A 19,736-nucleotide genomic window follows, 5' to 3' on the forward strand; every position below is an offset into this window, starting at 1 on the left:
GGGACTGGGAGACTTGTATGGATAGAGGGAACAATGAATGGAGCCAAATACATGTAAATCCTATAGGAGAACCTGCTTCAGAGTGCAAAATACCTTATACTGTGGCAAATATTGATGTTTCAACAGGACAGTGACCCCAATCATACAGCCAAAGCAATAATGGAATGGCTTCAGAACAAGAAAGTGAAAATCCTTGATTTGCACAGCCAAAGCAGACTTGAATCACATTGATAATCTGTGGAAAGACTTGAAGATTGCTGTTCACCGACACTCTCCATCCAAGTTGACAGAGCTTGAGCAAATCTGCAAGGAAGAATGGGAGAAAAATCCCCAAATACAGTTTTGCAAAGCTGACCAGACATACTCAAGAAGATTTGAACCTATAATCGCTGCCAAAGGCGCATCTTCAATGTATTGACTCAGGGGGTTGAATACTTATTGACGCAAGACATTTCAGATTTTCATTTTTTTTAAGTTTGTAAAAAAATTCTTCAAACATGTTTTTACTCGTCATGATGGGGTGTTTTGTGTAGATCGGTAACAAAAAAAAAATCTCAATTTAATCCATTTTAAATTTAGGCTGTAACACAACGAAATGTGAAAAAGTCAAGGAGTGCAAATACTTTCTGAAGGTACTGTATATGTACTCAACCACCTTCTTATTCATGAAATAGTTGTCCCAGGTATCTGCTTACAATCTTTTGCACAAAATCTGTTTCATGCAGATGACTGCATTGCACCTGGTGTTGGCTTAGCAGTTAGGGTGGCGGCTTGGGATCCAAGGGGTCCTGAGTTCAAGCCTCGTTGGCTGCTGAATCAACACCAGGAGTTGACTCAGCCTGTCATCCTTCTCAGGTCGGCAAAATGAGTACCAGTGTAGCATCCAAAAGGCTGCACACGACGGGAATGGGTATTGATGGATTTATTAAAATCTGGTATTGGTGTAGTGCAGGAATGATGGGTCGAATGGCTTCCTCCTGTGCATAATTTTCTTGTCATCCTTGTCGCACATTTGCTCCTTGCCCAAAACATTATCCTTTCCTCTTGTATCATATTGTTATTAGATGAGCCTCCCTCTTCTTCTTCTTTCGGCTGCTCCCTTTTAGGGGTCGCCACAGCGGATCATCCGTATGATCCGCATACTGATTTGGCACATGTTTTACGCCGGATGCCCTTCCTGACGCAACCCTGGTCACCCTTAGATGAGCCTCCCATTGCAGAAAAAAGTTGACAAAATATTTCTGTTCATGAAGTAGGCTCATCAAAATGTCAAAAATTCAAGATTTTATGTTTAAAGTACCATCGGTCATGCCTCAGACGGGCAAGCAGCAGCTTCTTCACTCACTGCTGATCTGGATAAAATCACAAACTGGTCCAACACGTGGAACATGTCTTTCAATCCAGATAAATCTCACACTCTCACTATATCTCTTCAAAAGGACCGTTTAGAAAACCCCCCCATCCACTTTCTCAACAATCCTCTGGAAGAAGTCCTTTCTTTCAAGCTTCTGGGTCTCACTATCTGCCATGACCTTTCCTGGGAAATCCACATTTCAAACCTCACCTCCAAAGCCAGTCGCCGACTGGGAATCCTCCGTCGTGCAAAGTCCTTCCTCGGCCCACCTGAGCTCCTGACCACTTACAAAGCTTTTGTCCGCAGCCTGATGGAGTACTGCTCTCCCCTCTGGGCTGGTGCTCCTGCCTAACACCTTTCTCGGCTTCACGTTGTAGAAACCAAGGCATTTCGGATCATTGGCGTCTCCCGCAATGAGGCCGAGTCTTTGGGCCTCTCACTCATTCACCGCAGGTTGGTCGGTGGGCTTTCTGTCTTCTGCCGTCAACTCTCCAGCCTTGCCCCCCCCTGCTCTCTCTGCGATTTGTACCCACCACATTTCTGGAGGGTGCTCAAGGTCTGCCAACAACCCCCTTCTGGTAAAACTACCATAATCACGAATCACTGCTCACCTTCACTCTTTCATTCCTCTTTTTTTCCCACCTTTGGAATAAACTCCCTAACTCTATTCATTCCCATTCTTCCCTCCAGGCCTTCAAAACAGCTGTTCACCACCACCTATCATCCCCCATCCAAATCCTTGATCTTTTCTACCCCCGATAATCCACTCAAGCCCACCTCCTTCAAATTCCCTGCTTTCCTTCCTGAAAGTCTCCGTAATGTCCATCTTCTATTCCCCATGTTCCCCATCCCATCCCTCTCCCTTCCACAGATCTCCTAATCTCTCTGTTCCCCACTGTTTTGTCCTTCCCACTCCCTCCCCTCTTGTCTTGTCTCATGCCCCACTTGATGTGCGTTGTGTGTTAGCTCTCATGCGAGCCTCGACAAGGTATACAAAACAAAAAAAAGTAAGTGAACATTTATAAAGAATCGTATATTTTCATCCCACAGTATATGCCAAATAAACAATGCAAAATTCTGCGGTATTCACTTCCTCAACCCTGCCCATTGTCGCCAAACTATTTTCTAATACAGAGTATATGAAGTCAGACTTCATTCCTAATTAAGTCAAACAGCTGACCTGCATCTGCTTAAGTATGGTGTAAAGTTGTTCAGGTGGCAATGAAGCCACAGCTGCAGTCACAGCTTCAGGAGCCTCCTCTGGTGACACGATATCTCCATGTGGGGACTCGAGCATCGGTCCTGCTGGTCCAAGGCCTGAAAACAGCAAGACAAGATGAAGGTTGGAATACTATGAACAACTGAAAAGCTATTTACAAACCCTTACCTTCTCTACCAACGGCAGCAATTTAAACTGATAAAAATTATCAGGTCAATTTATTGTTTAAAATGTTGCTGCCACCACAACATGGGCTCATTGCACAGAATTTCAACCAAAGTTGTCTTCTCTACTTGTCCACCCACTTCCTATCCCATATATTCCATATCATTTTATCTTTTCAACTCCGCTCTCACTCTTCAGTTCCTCTTTGTTCTTCTCGCTGGCTGCATTATCCACTCGCAAAGGTCTCCCACTGAATTCTCGGGCGTTGAGGTTTCGCATGGCGCTCAAGGCGGTTTCTTGGTCACGATACTCGCAGAAGCCATATCCCTTGGGTTTTCCAGTCTCTCGATCATACACCAGCCTAATGTGGTGGATAGATAGATAATAATGGGGAAGGCGGGTGGGACGGGGGGATTGAGCATCATCATTTTTCTGCTCTACACTTTCATATGCATCAAGTGCAGCAACAAAACAGTGCTCTTTGTTGATGTGGCTTTCATAGTTTAATGAACTGGTTCAACAGCTCATCAAATACCAATAATTCAGAAGCAAATTTTGTTTTCTTGTGGAGTGAAATCTCCCAAAAAGGAACATTGAAGCAAATACATTTAATAAACAAGACAGAGCACGAAAGAACTCAGAGCCTCCCCAGGGTATAATATAGGTAATAATAGATTGGAGAGTGAATGATGTATATTCAAGTAAATTGAGATGTGGGTGGATATACATGCACAAGCACATGCCCAATATTTAGCCTCAGGCATTCCTGCTAATTATCCTTTTATAAAATTATCTCCTGAGCACGAATTAATTATCAGTCCATTTTAAAAATACGAGTGCAAGGGCTGCTCAAAAATTTTCCAAGACCGAGAAACTAAAAACAGCCTGTGGTGAATGGAAGGTCGTGACGTGTGACCACGTGATGCCCGGCTCGAGCACAGAAGAGATAAAGCTGAGGTTCGGCTCGGCCGCTGGGTTTTGTCCCTGGGGCATTGCCATTGTATGTCGCCGGCTCACTTGGTGCTCATTGAATGGTGAGAACACTGATTGATATATAATACTGATTTATTTTGCGGTGATTAGTTGCGCGTGTGTACCTTACTGCTTGTACTCCATGCTGCGTTTGTATTTCCTGGTGTGCCCGTAGAAGCGGCTTCAATCAAATGGAATAAAGCCTAAACTCTGAAGGTTCTTCTCTCGTCTTCATTTCAATTTATTCCATTTGGTTTTCTCGGCTCTCTCAACCAACGATGGACAAGATCTACAAACCAGAGAGGTTCGACGCAGACCCAAACGCGACTGACGCAGAAATGAAATGGTCGCATTGGTTCTGTTCCTTCTCACACTATCTGACCATCATCGAAGAGGGAGCTGACAAATTTGCCGCCCTCGTGAATCATGTCTCGCCCAGCGTGTACAGGCTCTTCTCGGAGTGCGACACTTACGAAGCAGCGATCGACGTGCTGCAGGCGCTCTACGTGAAGCGCAAGAACGAGGTATACATATGACATCTTCTCAACACACGCAGGCAAGCTGCCGGGGAGACAATCGATCAGTTCCTGCAAGCTCTGAATCAGCTGGGAAAAGACTGCAGCTTCCGGGCCGTAAGCGCCGAGGAACACCGAAAGGAAGCGACACGGGAGGCATTCATCCAAGGACTCAGATCAGCCCACATACGGCAACGCTTACTAGAGAAAGCGCAACCCACTCTTGACAAGGTAGTCAATCAGGCTCGAGCGATGGATACGGCACAGCAGCAATCTGAGTCATTTGGGACACCGATGCTGCTAATGAACGCTGCTACGACGGGAACTCAAGGAACCCCACTGGCACAGACACAGCCAGACATAGGGGATGGAGAAACACCCGAGGAGCCGGATACACAGGCCACGTCAAACTCCTCAGCTGCTACTCCGGTTGGTAAATACTTCTTTTGTGGGTACAAAAGGCACCCCCGTCAAAAATGCCCCGCCAGAGATGCCACATGCATGAATTGCGACAATAAAGGGCATTATGCCAGGGTATGTAAATCTACTCTAAGGAGAAATAAACCCACTTCTGCGGCTCTCTACTCGCAAAATAAATTAACTGCAGCCTCCCCGGGGAATCTATCCAAGGCTATCATCAACGTACGAATTAACGGGCATATGGCTGAGGCACTGATTGATACCGGTAGCTCTGAAAGTTTCGTCAACAGCTCGCTAGTGAAGGGCAGGAAATGGATAATCCACCCGACAGACAATACGGTATGCATGGCCACCACCTCACTACAGTCCCGCGTACGAGGGTACTGCAAAGTCGAATTGGACGTAAAAGGGTACACGCATCGGGATGTAAGGGTACTGGTGCTTCGTGATTTGTGCGCAGACGTAATTCTGGGTCATAATGTCCTGAAGCAGCACACGAGCGTCAAAATACCCTTTGGAGGAAGCAAATGTCGTCTAATTTTAAATGCTTTGACCACCGCCGAGGTAACGTCCCCCCAGCTGTTCGCTAACTTGTCGCCGGTCTGCAAACCGATAGCGATCAAATCGCGGCGATATACCACTGCTGACATGAATTTCATCACTTCAGAAACCAAGCGATTACTGGAAGAAGGAATTATAGAACCGAGCGATTCGCCATGGCACGCACAGGTGTTAGTAACCAGCAGTCAGAACCATAAGAAACGAATGGTTGTCGATTATTCCCAAACGGTCAATCGCTTTACCCAACTCGATGCCTACCCCCTGCCGCGCATAGACGAGATGGTCGAACGCGTGGCCAATTATAAGGTATTCAGTACCATCGACTTGCGAAGCGCCTATCACCAAATTCCCATCCGAGAGGAAGACAAACCTTACACCGCATTCCAGGCAGGTAGGCGCCTCTACCAATTCAGGAGAATACCTTTCGGTGTCACGAATGGGGTAGCTTGCTTCCAACGGGTTATGGACGACATAATCTCAGATGAAAACCTCAAAGACACTTTTGTTTACGTGGACAATGTCACAGTGTGCGGTAGGGATCAGGGGGAACATGATATGAATCTGGACAGATTCTTGAGCATTGCTAGAAAATATAATCTGACTCTCAACTACGAGAAATGCGTATTCTCGGCAAGGTCAATTGACCTTCTCGGCTACACGATAGCCGACGGCACGATTAAGCCTGATCCTGAACGATTGCGCCCACTTCGTGAGCTACCCCCACCTCAGGACCTGCAGACGATGCGCCGGGTGATCGGCATGTTTGCTTACTATGCGAGATGGATTTCGCAATACTCCGAGAAAATACATCCCCTAGTGCATTGCAAAAACTTTCCACCAGATGCCGCTGTTGTAACAGCTTTCCACAACCTCAAAGACGATATCAGTAATTCCGTGGTTTTATCGATCGATAGCTCGGTGCCCTTTGTGGTGGAGACCGACGCTTCAGATCACGCGATAGCTGCTACGCTTAATCAGTCTGGGAGACCCGTCGCGTTCTTCTCGAGAACTCTCTCTGGAAGCGAGCAGAGACACTCAGCGATAGAGAAGGAAGCGTACGCCATCGTCGAAGCGCTGCGTAAATGGAGACATTATTTACTGGGAAACCACTTCACGCTCGTTACGGACCAACGATCCGTGGCATTCATGTTTGATGGGAAAAATAACGGGAAAATTAAGAATGAAAAAATTATGAGATGGCGGATAGACCTAGCCTGCTGCAGTTACGACATTGTTTACCGGCCCGGGAGGGAAAACCCTGCTGCAGACACCTTCTCGCGGGTCTACTGCTCAGCCGCTATCGGTCGGGCTTTGCAAGACCTCCATGTGTCTCTGTGCCACCCCGGGGTAACCAGAATGGCACATTTCGTACGCAGACAGAACCTGCCCTATTCTATTGAAGATATTAAACAAATGAATGCTTCATGCCCTGTTTGTGCTGAACTAAAACCCAGATTCTATGGTTCGGCTTCTGGCAGACTGATCAAGGCCACTTCTCCCTTCGAGAGACTAAACATTGACTTCAAAGGGCCCCTGCCGACCGAGACAGACAACAGATACATATTCACTGTTGTTGATGAGTATTCAAGGTTCCCTTTCGCGTTTCCGTGCTCGGATATGACCTCGGGCACTGTCGTGAAATGTCTGTCTGACCTCTTCGCTATGTTTGGGAAACCTTCGTACATACATTCAGACAGAGGGCCGTGTTTCATGTCGGCCGGGCTAAAACAATTCCTATTAGAGCACGGCATCGCAACTAGTCGAACGACGGGTTACAACCCACAGGGTAATGGTCAGGTGGAACGATATAATGGAGTTATTTGGAAAGCCGTAACTCTGGCGTTGAAATCAAGAGGACTGGGGCCCGAGCGGTGGGAGGTTACCCTTCTCGACGCTCTGAATTCCATACGCTCTCTGCTCTGCACGTCCACCAATGCGACTCCTCACGAACGAATGTTTACTCACCAACGACGTTATGTTGACGGCCAATCGGTGCCCGACTGGCTAACCCATCCCGGAACAGTGTTCATGAAACGCCCGGTACGACAAAGCAAGTATGAACCCATGGTGGAAGAGGTCGAACTCATCGATACTAATCCAGAATACGCTCATGCCAGGCTCCCGGATGGCAGGGAGACCACTGTGTCGGTTCGTCATTTGGCTCCCTCAGGCACTCCCCCCGCCGGTACACCACCATCTGGCACACCTCCCTCTGACATTCCCTCCCCAGGTGTTTCCCCCCCAGGGACTCCACCCGAGAAGGGTGACGGCGGAGCTACCGCGTTCCACCCGGGGGCGATCGGGGAGTCATCTCCGGCTCGAGTCGAGGCTCACCAAAAGGATCGGAAGCCTCCCTCAAGTGAAATCGCCATCTACTCCCAGAGAGGCCGGCGAATAATACCCCCTCGCCGACTCAATCTGTAAAGGGGATTATCGGCATCCTCGATGCTCATGCCCCTATATGCTCATTACATCATATATCGATGCTCATTATCATGCTCCTACAACTCAAAATAATCCTCACTGCTTGGCATGTATGCTTCTGTAGATTAGATAGTTCGCATTGCTTGAAATGTATACTCCTGTAGCGCTGAAGTAATCCTGGTGCGTTAGCTGGGCCTCTAGTTACATTTTAAAGACGGGGAGAATGTGGTGAATGGAAGGTCGTGACGTGTGACCACGTGATGCCCGGCTCAAGCACAGAAGAGATAAAGCTGAGGTTCGGCTCGGCCGCGGGGTTTTGTCCCTGGGGCATTGCCGTTGTATGTCGCCGGCTCACTTGGTGCTCATTGAATGGTGAGAACACTGATTGATATATAATACTGATTTATTTTGCGGTGATTAGTTGCGCGTGTGTACCTTACTGCTTGTACTCCATGCTGCGTTTGTATTTCCTGGTGTGCCCGTAGAAGCGGCTTCAATCAAATGGAATAAAGCCTAAACTCTGAAGGTTCTTCTCTCGTCTTCATTTCACAGCCACACATTACAATGTTAACATGCACACACACGCACACACCTGCTTGGTTGTTTATTCCAAATAAGTTCCCAAATGCCTGGGCAAATTCCCCCCCCCTCCCAATCTCCACAATTTGCTGCACCGCATTATTTTCACAAGCAGGTCAGGGTCACAATAAAAAGCTTCAATTCTTTCTCAAATTGATGTAAAAATAATAATAATAATAATAATAATAATAATAATAATAATAATATAAACACTTTGGGCAATCGCACATCGTTCGTAACATTTAAAAGACAAATGCGTAAAAATTTGCTTGAAAAAAAAAAAAAGATCTTAATTGGAGCATCATAACATTTTCAAAATGTTAAAATAATCATAAAAATAGGGGCAATACCCCTAGGTACTCACTTAGTAGAATAATGATACTGAGCAGGAAGTCAATATGGGATAGAATCAGCAAAATGCACCAATGTTATAGCAAATACCTATTTTGGGGGACAACCTCCCCTCCCGTAAATCTTCTTCAACCCCGATTTTATAAACAGCGTGAATAAACTTTGGTACATCACGGGTGTTGAAGGTTGTGGTAAAGTTGCATCGAAATCGTATGTGTAGTTTCAGAGAAGTTGCAAGTATTTGTGGATGGCAGGACAGACGGACGATGGGCCACCCCACAAGTTGTCCAGAACTACGTTCCAGGTGAGCTAATAATGTCATTCAATAACATTTTTAAAACCATAAAAATAAATATTTTCACAATGTTTAGGATAACGTTTTGATGATGTAACAATATTGTGTTAGCTGGGATGCTGTGTCGGGAATTGAACAATTGGATTTAAATATTTATATTTTCCATGTGCAGAATCGAGATTGAAATGCAAAAGGGTACACACGAAGTGTAATGAATGGTCACATGATACTGTACGGCAAATGAGACTGAGGAAATGAGGCTATTTGAGCCATCATTTTAGTGTTAAATTTTTGCTACAGCTGTGAACAAGAAACTTCTTGCCATTTTCCTGGTCTGCATAACCCAACCTTGATCGTGTGTGTGTGTGCGCGCGTGTGCGTTAAAGTTTAAATTAGTCTAGCGAGTAAAGTTTGATTGGTGATGTTGTTGCATTGATTAATGGGTTGGCTGACTGAACACGTGGATCTGCTGATGTGGATCTATGACCGAGGTTATGGATCCACCGCTAGGAGAGATTCTGGGCTGAAGGATCGAAAGGTCGAGGAACAACGGTGCCCAGCTTGATCCGTGTGGTCAGGAAACCAGTCAATTGCTTTCAGGTTAAGGTTCTTACTTTCGGGAAAGGAACTGTTTTGAGGTTTACAATTTAAATAAAGCTGAATATAGGATGTTATGAAATTATCATTTACAGCAATCCTTTAAATAATATTATATTTTCAGAACAGCCAATACTGTACAATAAATAAAAAGTGTCAAGTGGGAGTGCGTGTGCATGCAAGTATGCAGTTTTTAGCGCATCTTGGGCCATTTGTGACATTGCATTTGCTGACCTTTATGAAAGCCCCTTGTAAGAATTCAACCATTAAAGGAAGTCAACCTGACCAAAACTTTATTTCACTCTCAAAACATAGCAAGCACCATCAAATTTTGTGGCTCCCATGCCAATTGATGAAAATACACCTCAAATTTTACTGCACATGCTACTCACCGGAAACTCACAACAAGCCCCACTTCTGAGAAGATATCACGAAGTTGCTCTTCTGTGGCTTCATAAGGAATGTTTCCCACTGGGTGCACACAAAAGTCAATTGACTAGATTAGTATTCGGGCCCAAACAAAGGTTGGGATGTAAAGACGCCTGCAGCAGTACAATGCATTTTCATAATTATTATTCTTGTAATATCAAACAATCCATTGATGCAACTATTTTTTACTATGTGCATGATAACTTGAGGGTCTCACAAGGAAATAGGGGTGGAAACACCCCTAGGTTGACAATTAAAACAAAACTGCAAAAATCAACAATCACTCACACTCTTTACAAGAGGATCCTGGAAAATTAAGTGATGGAGGTGATAAACGGACAGTGGGGCAGCGGGGCAACAATTGGATACAAGAAACAGTAGAATGGAAAGAACAGGAAGAAGAGAGAAAGACAGAGAGAGAAAGACAAAAAGAGAGAGAGAGAGAGAGAAAGAGAGAAAGAGAGAGAGAGAGAGAGAGAGAGAGAGAGAGAGAGAGAGAGAGAGAGAGAGAGAGAGAGAGAGAGAGAGAGAGAGAGAGAGAGAGAGAAAGAGAAAGAGAGAGAGAGAGAGAGAGAGAGAGAGAGAGAGAGAGAGAGAGAGAGAGAGAGAGAGAAGGAGAGAGAGAAGGAGAGAAAGAGAGAAAGAGAGAAAGAGAGAGAGAGAGAGAGAGAGAGAGAGAGAGAGAGAGAGAGAGAGAGAGAGAGAGAGAGAGAGAGAGAGGGAGAGAGAGAGAGAGAGAGAGAGAGAGAGAAAAAGACAAAGAGAGAGAGAGAGAGAGAGAGAGAGAGAGAGAGAGAGAGAGAGAGAGAGAGAGAGAGAGAGAGAGAGAGAGAGAGAGAGAGAGAGAGAGAGAAAAGAGAGAAAAGAGAGAAAAGAGAGAAAAGAGAGGAAAGAGAGGAAAGAGAGGAAAGAGAGGAAAGAGAGGAAAGAGAGAAAAGAGAGAAAAGAGAGAAAAGAGAGAAAAGAGAGAAAAGAGAGAAAAGAGAGAAAAGAGAGAAAAGAGAGAAAAGAGAGAAAAGAGAGAAAGGAAACAATGAGAAAGGATTGGCATTTTGAAGTATTATGAACAAATACAGAGCAGTTTGTGGAAAAAGAAAGACACAAAAGTCAAAAGCTGTACAAGCCTCAAGGAAGTAAAGTGGGCTGTACCACAGGACAGACACAGACACAGACCCCTCATCCCACTCCCTCAAGAATGAACTTTCGAACTTGTCTCCCTCCTATAAAACCTGCTGGCACCTTGTTAAGTCTGTCTATTGGTGTATGCTTGCCTTCCATCCCTTCAGTCTCATTAAATGGCACCGCATTCTCCATCCTACACATTCCTTTCTTGGCACTCTTGAACTCCTATCCACCGACAAGGCTTTCATCCGCAGCTTACTGTTCTCCCCTTCGGGCTGGCTCCCCTACCTCGCACTTTACTAAGGGCCCTGTCGCACCTTGACGTTTTAGCCAGCGTATGGCAACGTATCAAAATGTATGTAAAACGCTGGCGTACGCTGAACTATTGATGTTTTTTCCAGTTTTGGGCGTATTCATAACGAGTTGGACGTATGTATATGTTTGTTGTATGTTGTTGGACGTATGGACGTATGTTGGACTTTTCATAACGAGAAGCATAATGTATTAGTAACGTACACAGAACGTTTCGATAACTTATACCAATGAATGCTTAGCGTGTTGTCAGCGTTCACAACGTATGCCCAACGATAGTCATCACGCAGCGTTTCTCAACCTTTTTACCCTTGTGGAACCCTTGAAATGGTTTTCATGTCTCAGGGAACCCCTGCATAAAAATTATTATATACCATGATTAATATCTCGCATTCGAGCTCTTTTATATTTTTATCGTAGTTCACGTGGTTAATACAATATTTTTTTTCGGATATCTGGTTTAAGGAAAAAATGACCCCCTATTTGTCAAATTTATTGGCAATGAAAAAAAAAACATACTGCTCGTTTATGAGACCTCACACCGAGGTTTCAATTCACACAAAAAATATATTTTTTAAATCAAAAAAAAAAAAAAACACACCTCATGTAACTTGATCAACAAAACTTAAACAAATAAAGCTGAAGCAATACAGGTAAACAGAAGAACTAACCTTGAGAGAGAGACTCCACACGAGGAAGCACAGAGAAGATAGATGGACACCGAGCATGCGTCCCGTACTTGAGTCAGTCACTCAATGATACACGAATCCGCCGCGTACAGGACGTCCACTAACCAGTGAGGGCGGTTTCACACTGGCGCCATATAGACATCGTTAAATACATTCCCTATGGTTGTTATAATTGTGAATAATATAAGAGGTTGAAGCCTCTATTATAATAACCAAGGAGTTTCCTTATAGTAAAATTACGAATATTAAATCAAACAAAAACTACTCAAAAATACATTAGCCTATTTATTACTGTTTCTCGTGGAACCCCCAGCGACCTCTTGCGGAACCCCGGTTGAGAAACACTGGTCTAACGTATGCATAGCGTGCGGCAGCATATCGCCGACGATCACGTGGCGTAGCCTATTAATAGGCTGCCGCTCAACGATTTAAATCATAACCGCAATGGACATCGAAGTGTCAACATCACCGTCATGCCCTATCACACCTTGACGTTTTAGCCAGCGTATGCCGACGTATGAAAAATTTGCCGAATACACTGCCACACATCAAATAAGTTATCGGTAAGTTTTGAATACGTTAAGAGCATGCTGAAGCACTCTGGCATACGTCGTAGTACGCCGAGCTCGTCGACAAATTTTAAGCATGCTCAAAATTTGTCGACATATGCCAGCGTATGACGCACACGTTCCGCATACGCTGGCCATAAGTTGTAGGCACGTTATGCGATCATTGACACACGTTGACACACGTTACTTGTAAGTTACTCATAAGTCAAAACACGTCGAGGTAATGTTTAGCGTACCCAAAACTTATTTCTAACCTATGAGTAACGTGCTTTGAACCTATGTGTAACATATCTCCAACGCATATTGACGTATTTGATTGACGTCTTCCGGATGACCACAAAACTTACTGAACGTGTTTCTAACTTACAGCTACCGTATAATGGCGTATTGGCAGCGTTTAGGGGAATTGGTATATAAAAATGGCCTTCACAGGAGGAACCTGTCAGTGTTTCAGACTCCATGGTGAGTAGATGTACATGTCAGTAGTATCAGTAGTAGTAATAGTAGGTGAGCGTGTCAGTAGTAGTAGTAGTAGTAGTAGTAGTAGTAGTAGTAGTAGTAGTAGTAGTAGTAGTAGTAGTAGTAGTAGTAGTAGTAGCAGCAGGACCATGTCAGTAGTAGTAGGTGAGCGTGATGGGGAGGGTGTGGGTGATGATGGATCCTCCTTGCGTCCGCGTCCACAGCCACGGCCACGGCCAGGAGACTTCTTTGCAGCATTCTTCGGCATTTTTTTTTTAATGTTTTTCTACGCTGAACTATTGATGTTTTTTTTCCAGTTTTGGGCATATTCATAACGAGTTGGACGTATGCATAACGTATTAGTAAGGTACACAGAACGTTTCGATAACTTATAGATAACTTAGACCAACAAATGTTTAGCGTTTTGTCGGCGTTCACAATGTATGCCCAACGATAGTCTAACCGCTAACGTATGCATAGCGCACGGTAGCGTATCGCCGACGATCACGTGGCGTAGCCTATTAATAGGCTGCCGCTCAGCGATTTAAATGGACGCTGCCGCTCGACGATTTTAATCCTCACAAAGCGAGACATCGAAGTGTCAACATCATCGTCATGCCGAAGAAAACTTCGAAGAATGCTGCCAAGAAGTCTCCTGGCCGTGGCCGTGGACGCAGATGCAAGGAGGATCCATCATCACCCACACCCTCCCCATCACGCTCACCTACTACTACTGACATGGACCTACTACTGACATGGACATCTACTCACCATGGAGCCTGAAACACTGACGGGTTCCTCCTGTGAAGCCCATTTTTATATACCAATTCCCCTAAACCAGGGGTCGGGAACGTGTGGCTTGCGAGCCAGGTGTGGCTCTTTTGATGATTGCATCAGGCTCGCAGATAAAATTGGAGTTTGAAACTTTCAAAGCCCAATATTTCTCGTGGAAGCTTTACCTATAGTTTGAATGGTGTCGTGCTTCATTCACGTGCAGGGCTGAACTTGGCAGAAGGAGAGAAGAAAAAACGCCTCCGAATTGGCTGAAGCGGTTTTTGTTTCGTCCAATCATGCGGCCGACGCGAGTAGTGATTTCGGTTCCTCCAATGACGTGCCGCCGCCGAGACGCGTCACGGAATTCATCTCGACCAATCACGCGCCACCGCTGAGGCGACAGCATCCCAGAGTCGGCCGGCCGTGCCGCACCTCTCGAGTATGTCAGCCCGTGCGCAGGCCAGCCAGACTCACTTGGGTCAACATCTCCCTCTCTCTCATTTGCTCAAAGCTAACCCTTCGACGAAGAAGATGGCGAAAAGAAAAAAAGATGAGGAGTATCGTACATTTCAGGACGAATGGGCCGAAGAATTCGCCTTTGTGGAGAGAGCAGGTTCTGTAGTGTGTCTAATTTGCAATGACAAAATTGCATCGATGAAACAGTCGAATATAAAGCGGCACTTCGACACGCGTCATGCTACCTTTGCATCAAAATACCCTGCGGGAGACAGCAGAAAGAAAGCGTGCCAAGAGCTACTGAGCAGGGTGCAAGCCAGCCAGCAGCAACTCTGCGTATGGACCCGGCAAGGTGAATATAATTCCGCTAGCTTTGCTGGATCTTTAGCAATAGTGAGGAACGGAAAACCATTAACAGATGGCGAGTATGCTAAAACGTTCATGCTGGATGTAGCCAATGAACTTTTTGATGATCTTCCGAACAAAGACAAGATAATCAAATGGATACAAGACATGCCTCTGTCGGCAAGAACTGTTCATGATCGTACCATCATGATGGCAAACCAAATGGAGGAAACGCAAGTGAAGGACATAAATACAGCACCGTTCTTTTCCCTGGCTTTGGATGAGTCAACAGACGTAAGCCATTTGTCGCAGTTCAGTGTGATTGCAAGATATGCTGCTGGTGATACACTGTGCGAAGAAAGTCTTGCTGTTCTGCCAATAAAAGGGTCCACAAGAGGTGAGTATTTATTCAAGTCTTTCATGGAGTTCGCTCAAGAAAAAAATCTACGAATGGATAAACTTATCTCAGTGTGTACTGATGGTGCTCCGTGTATGGTGGGAAAAAACAAAGGATTTGTGGTGCTTCTCCGTGAACATGAAAATAGATCCATCCTAAGTTTCCATTGCATTCTACACCAGGAGGCACTTTGTGCTCAGATGTGTGATTGGCAGCTTGGCGAAGTGATGTCGCTGGTCATTCGTGTGATCAACTTTATTGTTGCCCGAGCCTTAAATGGTCGCCAGTTGAAAATACTGCTGGATGAAGTTGGAAATAACTATCACGGTCTGCTTTTGCACAGCAATGTGCGTTGGTTGTCAAGAGGGAAGGTGCGTAGCCATTTTGCGGCTTGCCTGAACGAAATCCGGACTTTCCTTGAAATGAAAGGGATTGAGCATCCTGAGCTAGCCGAAACTGAGTGGCTCTTCAAGTTTTACTATCTCGTGGATATGACTGAACATCTGAACCAGCTCAACGTGAAAATGCAAGGCATTGGAAATACAGTGTTATCCCTTCAACAAGCCATGTTTGCTTTTGAAAACAAGCTGGAGCTCTTTATTATGGATCTTGAAACAGGTCGTTTACTACATTTTGAAAAACTGAGACAATTTAAAGATGCATGCACAGCAAGTGAGCCCACTCAAAACTTTGATCTCCACCAGTTAGCTGGCTTCACATCCAGCCTCCTGCAGTCATTCAAAGCACGCTTTGGAGAATTTCGTGAGCACACTCGTCTTTTTAAGTTCATCACCCATCCAAACGAGTGTTCACTGAACACAGCCGACCTGAGTTGCATTCCTGGTGTCTCCGTCAGAGATTTTGAAGCAGAAGTGGCTGACCTGAAGGCCTCAAACATGTGGGTGAATAAGTTCAAGTCACTGAATGAAGATTTGGAAAGAATCGCACGACAGAAAGCGGAGTTGGCGAGCAAGCACATGTGGACAGAAATGAAAAAACTTCAACCCGAAGACCAGCTGATTATCAAAACTTGGAACGCGCTTCCTGTCACATACCTCACACTGCAGCGTGTGAGTATTGCTGTATTGACCTTGTTTGGATCTACGTATGCATGTGAGCAGTCATTCTCACATCTTAAAAACATCAAGTCTAACCTACGATCACGTCTAACGGATGAAAGCCTCAACGCTTGCATGAAGCTTAACCTCACCAAGTACCAACCAGACTACAAAGCCATCAGCAAATCCATGCAGCACCAGAAGTCCCATTAATGGTGAGTATTATAACAACATTATTTAAAAGAATAAATTCAGAGGCTTATTATACTCACATTTAGTTGAATTCAGTCTTAAAATATGTTATATGGCTCTCACTGAAATAGATTTCCAAATATTTTGCTTTAATGGCTCTCCGAGTCAAAAACGTTCCCGACCCCTGCCCTAAACGCTGCCAATACGCCATTATACGGTAGCTGTAAGTTAGAAACACGTTCAGTAAGTTCTGTGGTCGTCCGGAAGATGTCAATCAAATATGTCTACATACGTTAATATGCGTTGGAGATACGTTACACATAGGTTCAAAGCACGTTACTCATAAGTTAGAAATAAGTTTCGGGTACGCTAAACATTACCTCTACTTGTTTTGACTTATGAGTAACTTACAAGTAACGTGTGTCGACACGTGTCAACGATCGCATAACGTGCCTACAACTTATGGCCAGCGTATGCGGAACGTGTCAGTCATACGCTGGCATACGTCGAAAAATTTTGAGCATGCTTAAAATTTGTCGACGAGCTCGGCGTACTACAACGTATGCCAGCATGCTCTTAACGTATACCAAACTTACCCATAACGTATTCGACGTACGCCAGCGTTTTAGACAAATTCTTCATACGTCGGCATACGCTGGCTAAAACGTCAAGGTGACAGGGCCTTAAGCTTGATGCCATGGAAAACAACATCTTCAACATCATTGGAATCTCTCACAACGAACTGTGGGTCTATCACTTCGCCATCAAAGACAGGCCGGTGATCTCTCTGTCTTCCACCGCCTCCTTTCTGGTCTCGCACCCTCTGCCCTTTCCGTGCTTTGTCCCCCCCCCCCCCCCAGTTTCTGCAGAACACACGTGGTCCACCAGTAAGCCTTTCTGGTGAAACTCCAAAAATCCAGTCATTGATCACTTCCACTCATTTGCTCCACTTATCTGTGGAAGCAACTTCCACATTATTGCCATCTTATTCTTTCCTCCAGGACGTCAAGACAGCAGTTCACCACCATCTCAGATCATCCCTCATCCAAAAACATGATGTTTTCTTCCCCAGGCAACAACCACCCCCCCACCCCCTCCCATCCATGCCCACCCAAATTTCCAGTTTTTCCATCCTGACACTTTGCTTCTTTATGCATCTTGCCCACCCTGTGCATCCTCCTCTACCCCTCATTCCTCTGCACACACATTGCTTGTCCGCATCTGCCTCCATCTTATCCTTCAACTCCGCTGTTAGTATTTCCCCCCTCTCTCTACTGCTCCTTTTGTTCTGTTGCTTCCCCATCTGTTCAATGTTCTCGCTCTTCCACGAGCCTCGACTGTATACAAAAAAAAAGAAACAGAATGGAGTCACGACTCAGCTCTCAAACAACTCTTATTGAACCACATCAATTGTGATGGAGCAGAGGACAGGGTATCCCACAACTGCTTAATATTGTTAATATATGGGATGGAAAATACATTTAAATGTACAATTCGACTCGTCACTTGAAATTCAATACACTAAAACAGAAAAACTCAGGTGTATCAAGTAAACATTGACACAGAAGGAATTATCCACAAATGGCGACATACGTCCCAAACATCCTTAAAGTCAACAGCAGGACGTGATTAAAAAGGCTTTGAGATTTCTTAAAACCATTACGCCGTTTTTAAAAATGATTATCAACCTGTGTGTTAATCGTAATGGATGCAAACACCTCTGGTATAACACGCTCGAACCAACAAACTCAGAAATACTTTGATTTGAAAGCACCGACACCCAAAAACCTGCTCAAACTAACTTACCAGCATACATTCAGCCAATTGACATCAACGTCTCACAAGAGGATACACAAGGAATCACAAGGAAATTAGATGCAGGTGGAGGCCATTCAGCCTATGCCTGGTGTTGGCATAATGGTTAGGGTGGCGGGCTTTGGAGCCTTGGGTCCTGAGTTCAAATCCCGCTCAGCTGTTGAATTAATACCAGGTGGGGTTATCTCGGCCTGTCATCCTTCCGAGGTCGGCAAAATGAGTGCCAGCATGCTGGAAAACTGTGTTGGAGTGGCGACCCGTCCAGGATTGTGCCCAATAGCCAAGGAGATTGCTTAAGCAGCACCAACGCTCTGCACAGAGTATGGTCCCAATGTCCTCTCCTCCATTCAGCCCGTCATGCCTGTGCCGGCCACATCAACACACCAATTTATCAACACAAGACCAAATAAGAAAATGCAAATTTTTTTTTTTTTTTAAATCAAGTTTTTTTTTTTCCTTCTTTTCAGGGAAGGAGGCATGGGCTTGGGCAAAAAGAAAACACATCAACGACTACACAACACCCATTGACGAGACCCCCCTCCCAAACATACTCCACACACATGCACACAATCACCCATCAATGTTCAAGCTACCTAAAAGTCCTGCCAACATCCCCATACCCCTCGATCTCCATAACTTCCAGGTACCTATCTAATTCTAATTTAAACTTATCTCCTGTTTCTGCTGCCACTACCTTTCCAGGGAAACCTATTCCATACATTAACTACTCTCTGAGTAAAAGCCCCCTGCTGAACTACCATGTTAACTCTTTACTCTGAAGCTATGGCTCCTGGTCCTATCACTGTCTACTCTGATAAATAATTCATCTGTACATATTTTATCTCTACCTTTCATTATCTTAAACATCTCTATCATATCTCCTCGTAACCACCTCCTTTCTAGTGTATAAAGCCCTGTCTCCTTCAGCCGCTTCTCATAGCTGAGTCTAGCTCGGCCTGGAATCAATCTAGTAGCCCTGCACTCAACCCTCGCTGTGGCATCTGTGTCCTTCCTGAGTTGTGGTGACCAAACTTGCACACAATATTCCAGATGTGGCCCTCACTAAATTCCTGTACAATGTTAACACCACCTCTTTTGATTTATAATTGATACCCCTCCGAATACAACCTAAAACCATATTTGCTTTACCTTAAGTTGCATGGCACTGTGCTTCCTGATTACCTCCAGTATCTATGACCACCCCCAGATCTTTCTCCTGTGTGAGATGTTCCAAAATTACCCCTTGTATCCTGTAATCTCTATTTTCATTGTTCTTTCCCATCCCCAACACCTTACACTTGTTCAGGTTAAATTCCATCTGCAAATCTTTTGCCCAATCTACACAAGTATCAATACTTTCCTGAATCTGATCACCAATCCCCTCTTCTATCCACCTTACCTCCAGGCTATGGCTAAATCTGTAAATATGGAAACTCTTCACCCCACTATCAAAATCTCTCCCTCATGCACAGATTTATCCCCTCTCGTCTTCAGTTGTCCTACCCTTCCTCCCGCCCTTGGTTCACTGAAGCTTGTGGTGAGGCAGTTGTCCTGAAACAACTTGCCTTTGCCTCATGGAAAGCAAACCCAACTGAGGGCAATCTCAGTTCCTTCCACAAAGCTCAGAACAAGTGTGTATCTACCCTCAGGAGAGCCAGAAAACAACA

The 19,736-nt window shown here is 44.9% G+C and overlaps 1 protein-coding gene across 3 annotated transcripts in view; it reads right to left on the minus strand.

Annotated features, from left to right (window-relative positions):
* Positions 1 to 19,736, minus strand: part of LOC147030408 (cleavage stimulation factor subunit 2-like) — a 92,478-nt gene that overhangs the window by 70,078 nt on the left and 2,664 nt on the right. For all 3 annotated transcript variants that reach the window (XM_085874423.1, XM_085874424.1, XM_085874422.1), the window contains exons 4-6: positions 9,845 to 9,923; positions 2,930 to 3,099; positions 2,535 to 2,671 (exon numbers count right to left, since the gene is read on the minus strand). In XM_085874423.1, the coding sequence (XP_085730549.1) occupies positions 2,535 to 2,671; positions 2,930 to 3,099; positions 9,845 to 9,923 (386 nt within the window). The remainder of the gene's footprint in view (positions 1 to 2,534; positions 2,672 to 2,929; positions 3,100 to 9,844; positions 9,924 to 19,736) is intronic.

Source organism: Eptatretus burgeri, chromosome 3 (assembly GCF_056783735.1).
Source record: "Eptatretus burgeri isolate ZD-2024b chromosome 3, Ebu_testis_v1, whole genome shotgun sequence".
Classification (NCBI taxonomy): domain Eukaryota; kingdom Metazoa; phylum Chordata; class Myxini; order Myxiniformes; family Myxinidae; genus Eptatretus; species Eptatretus burgeri.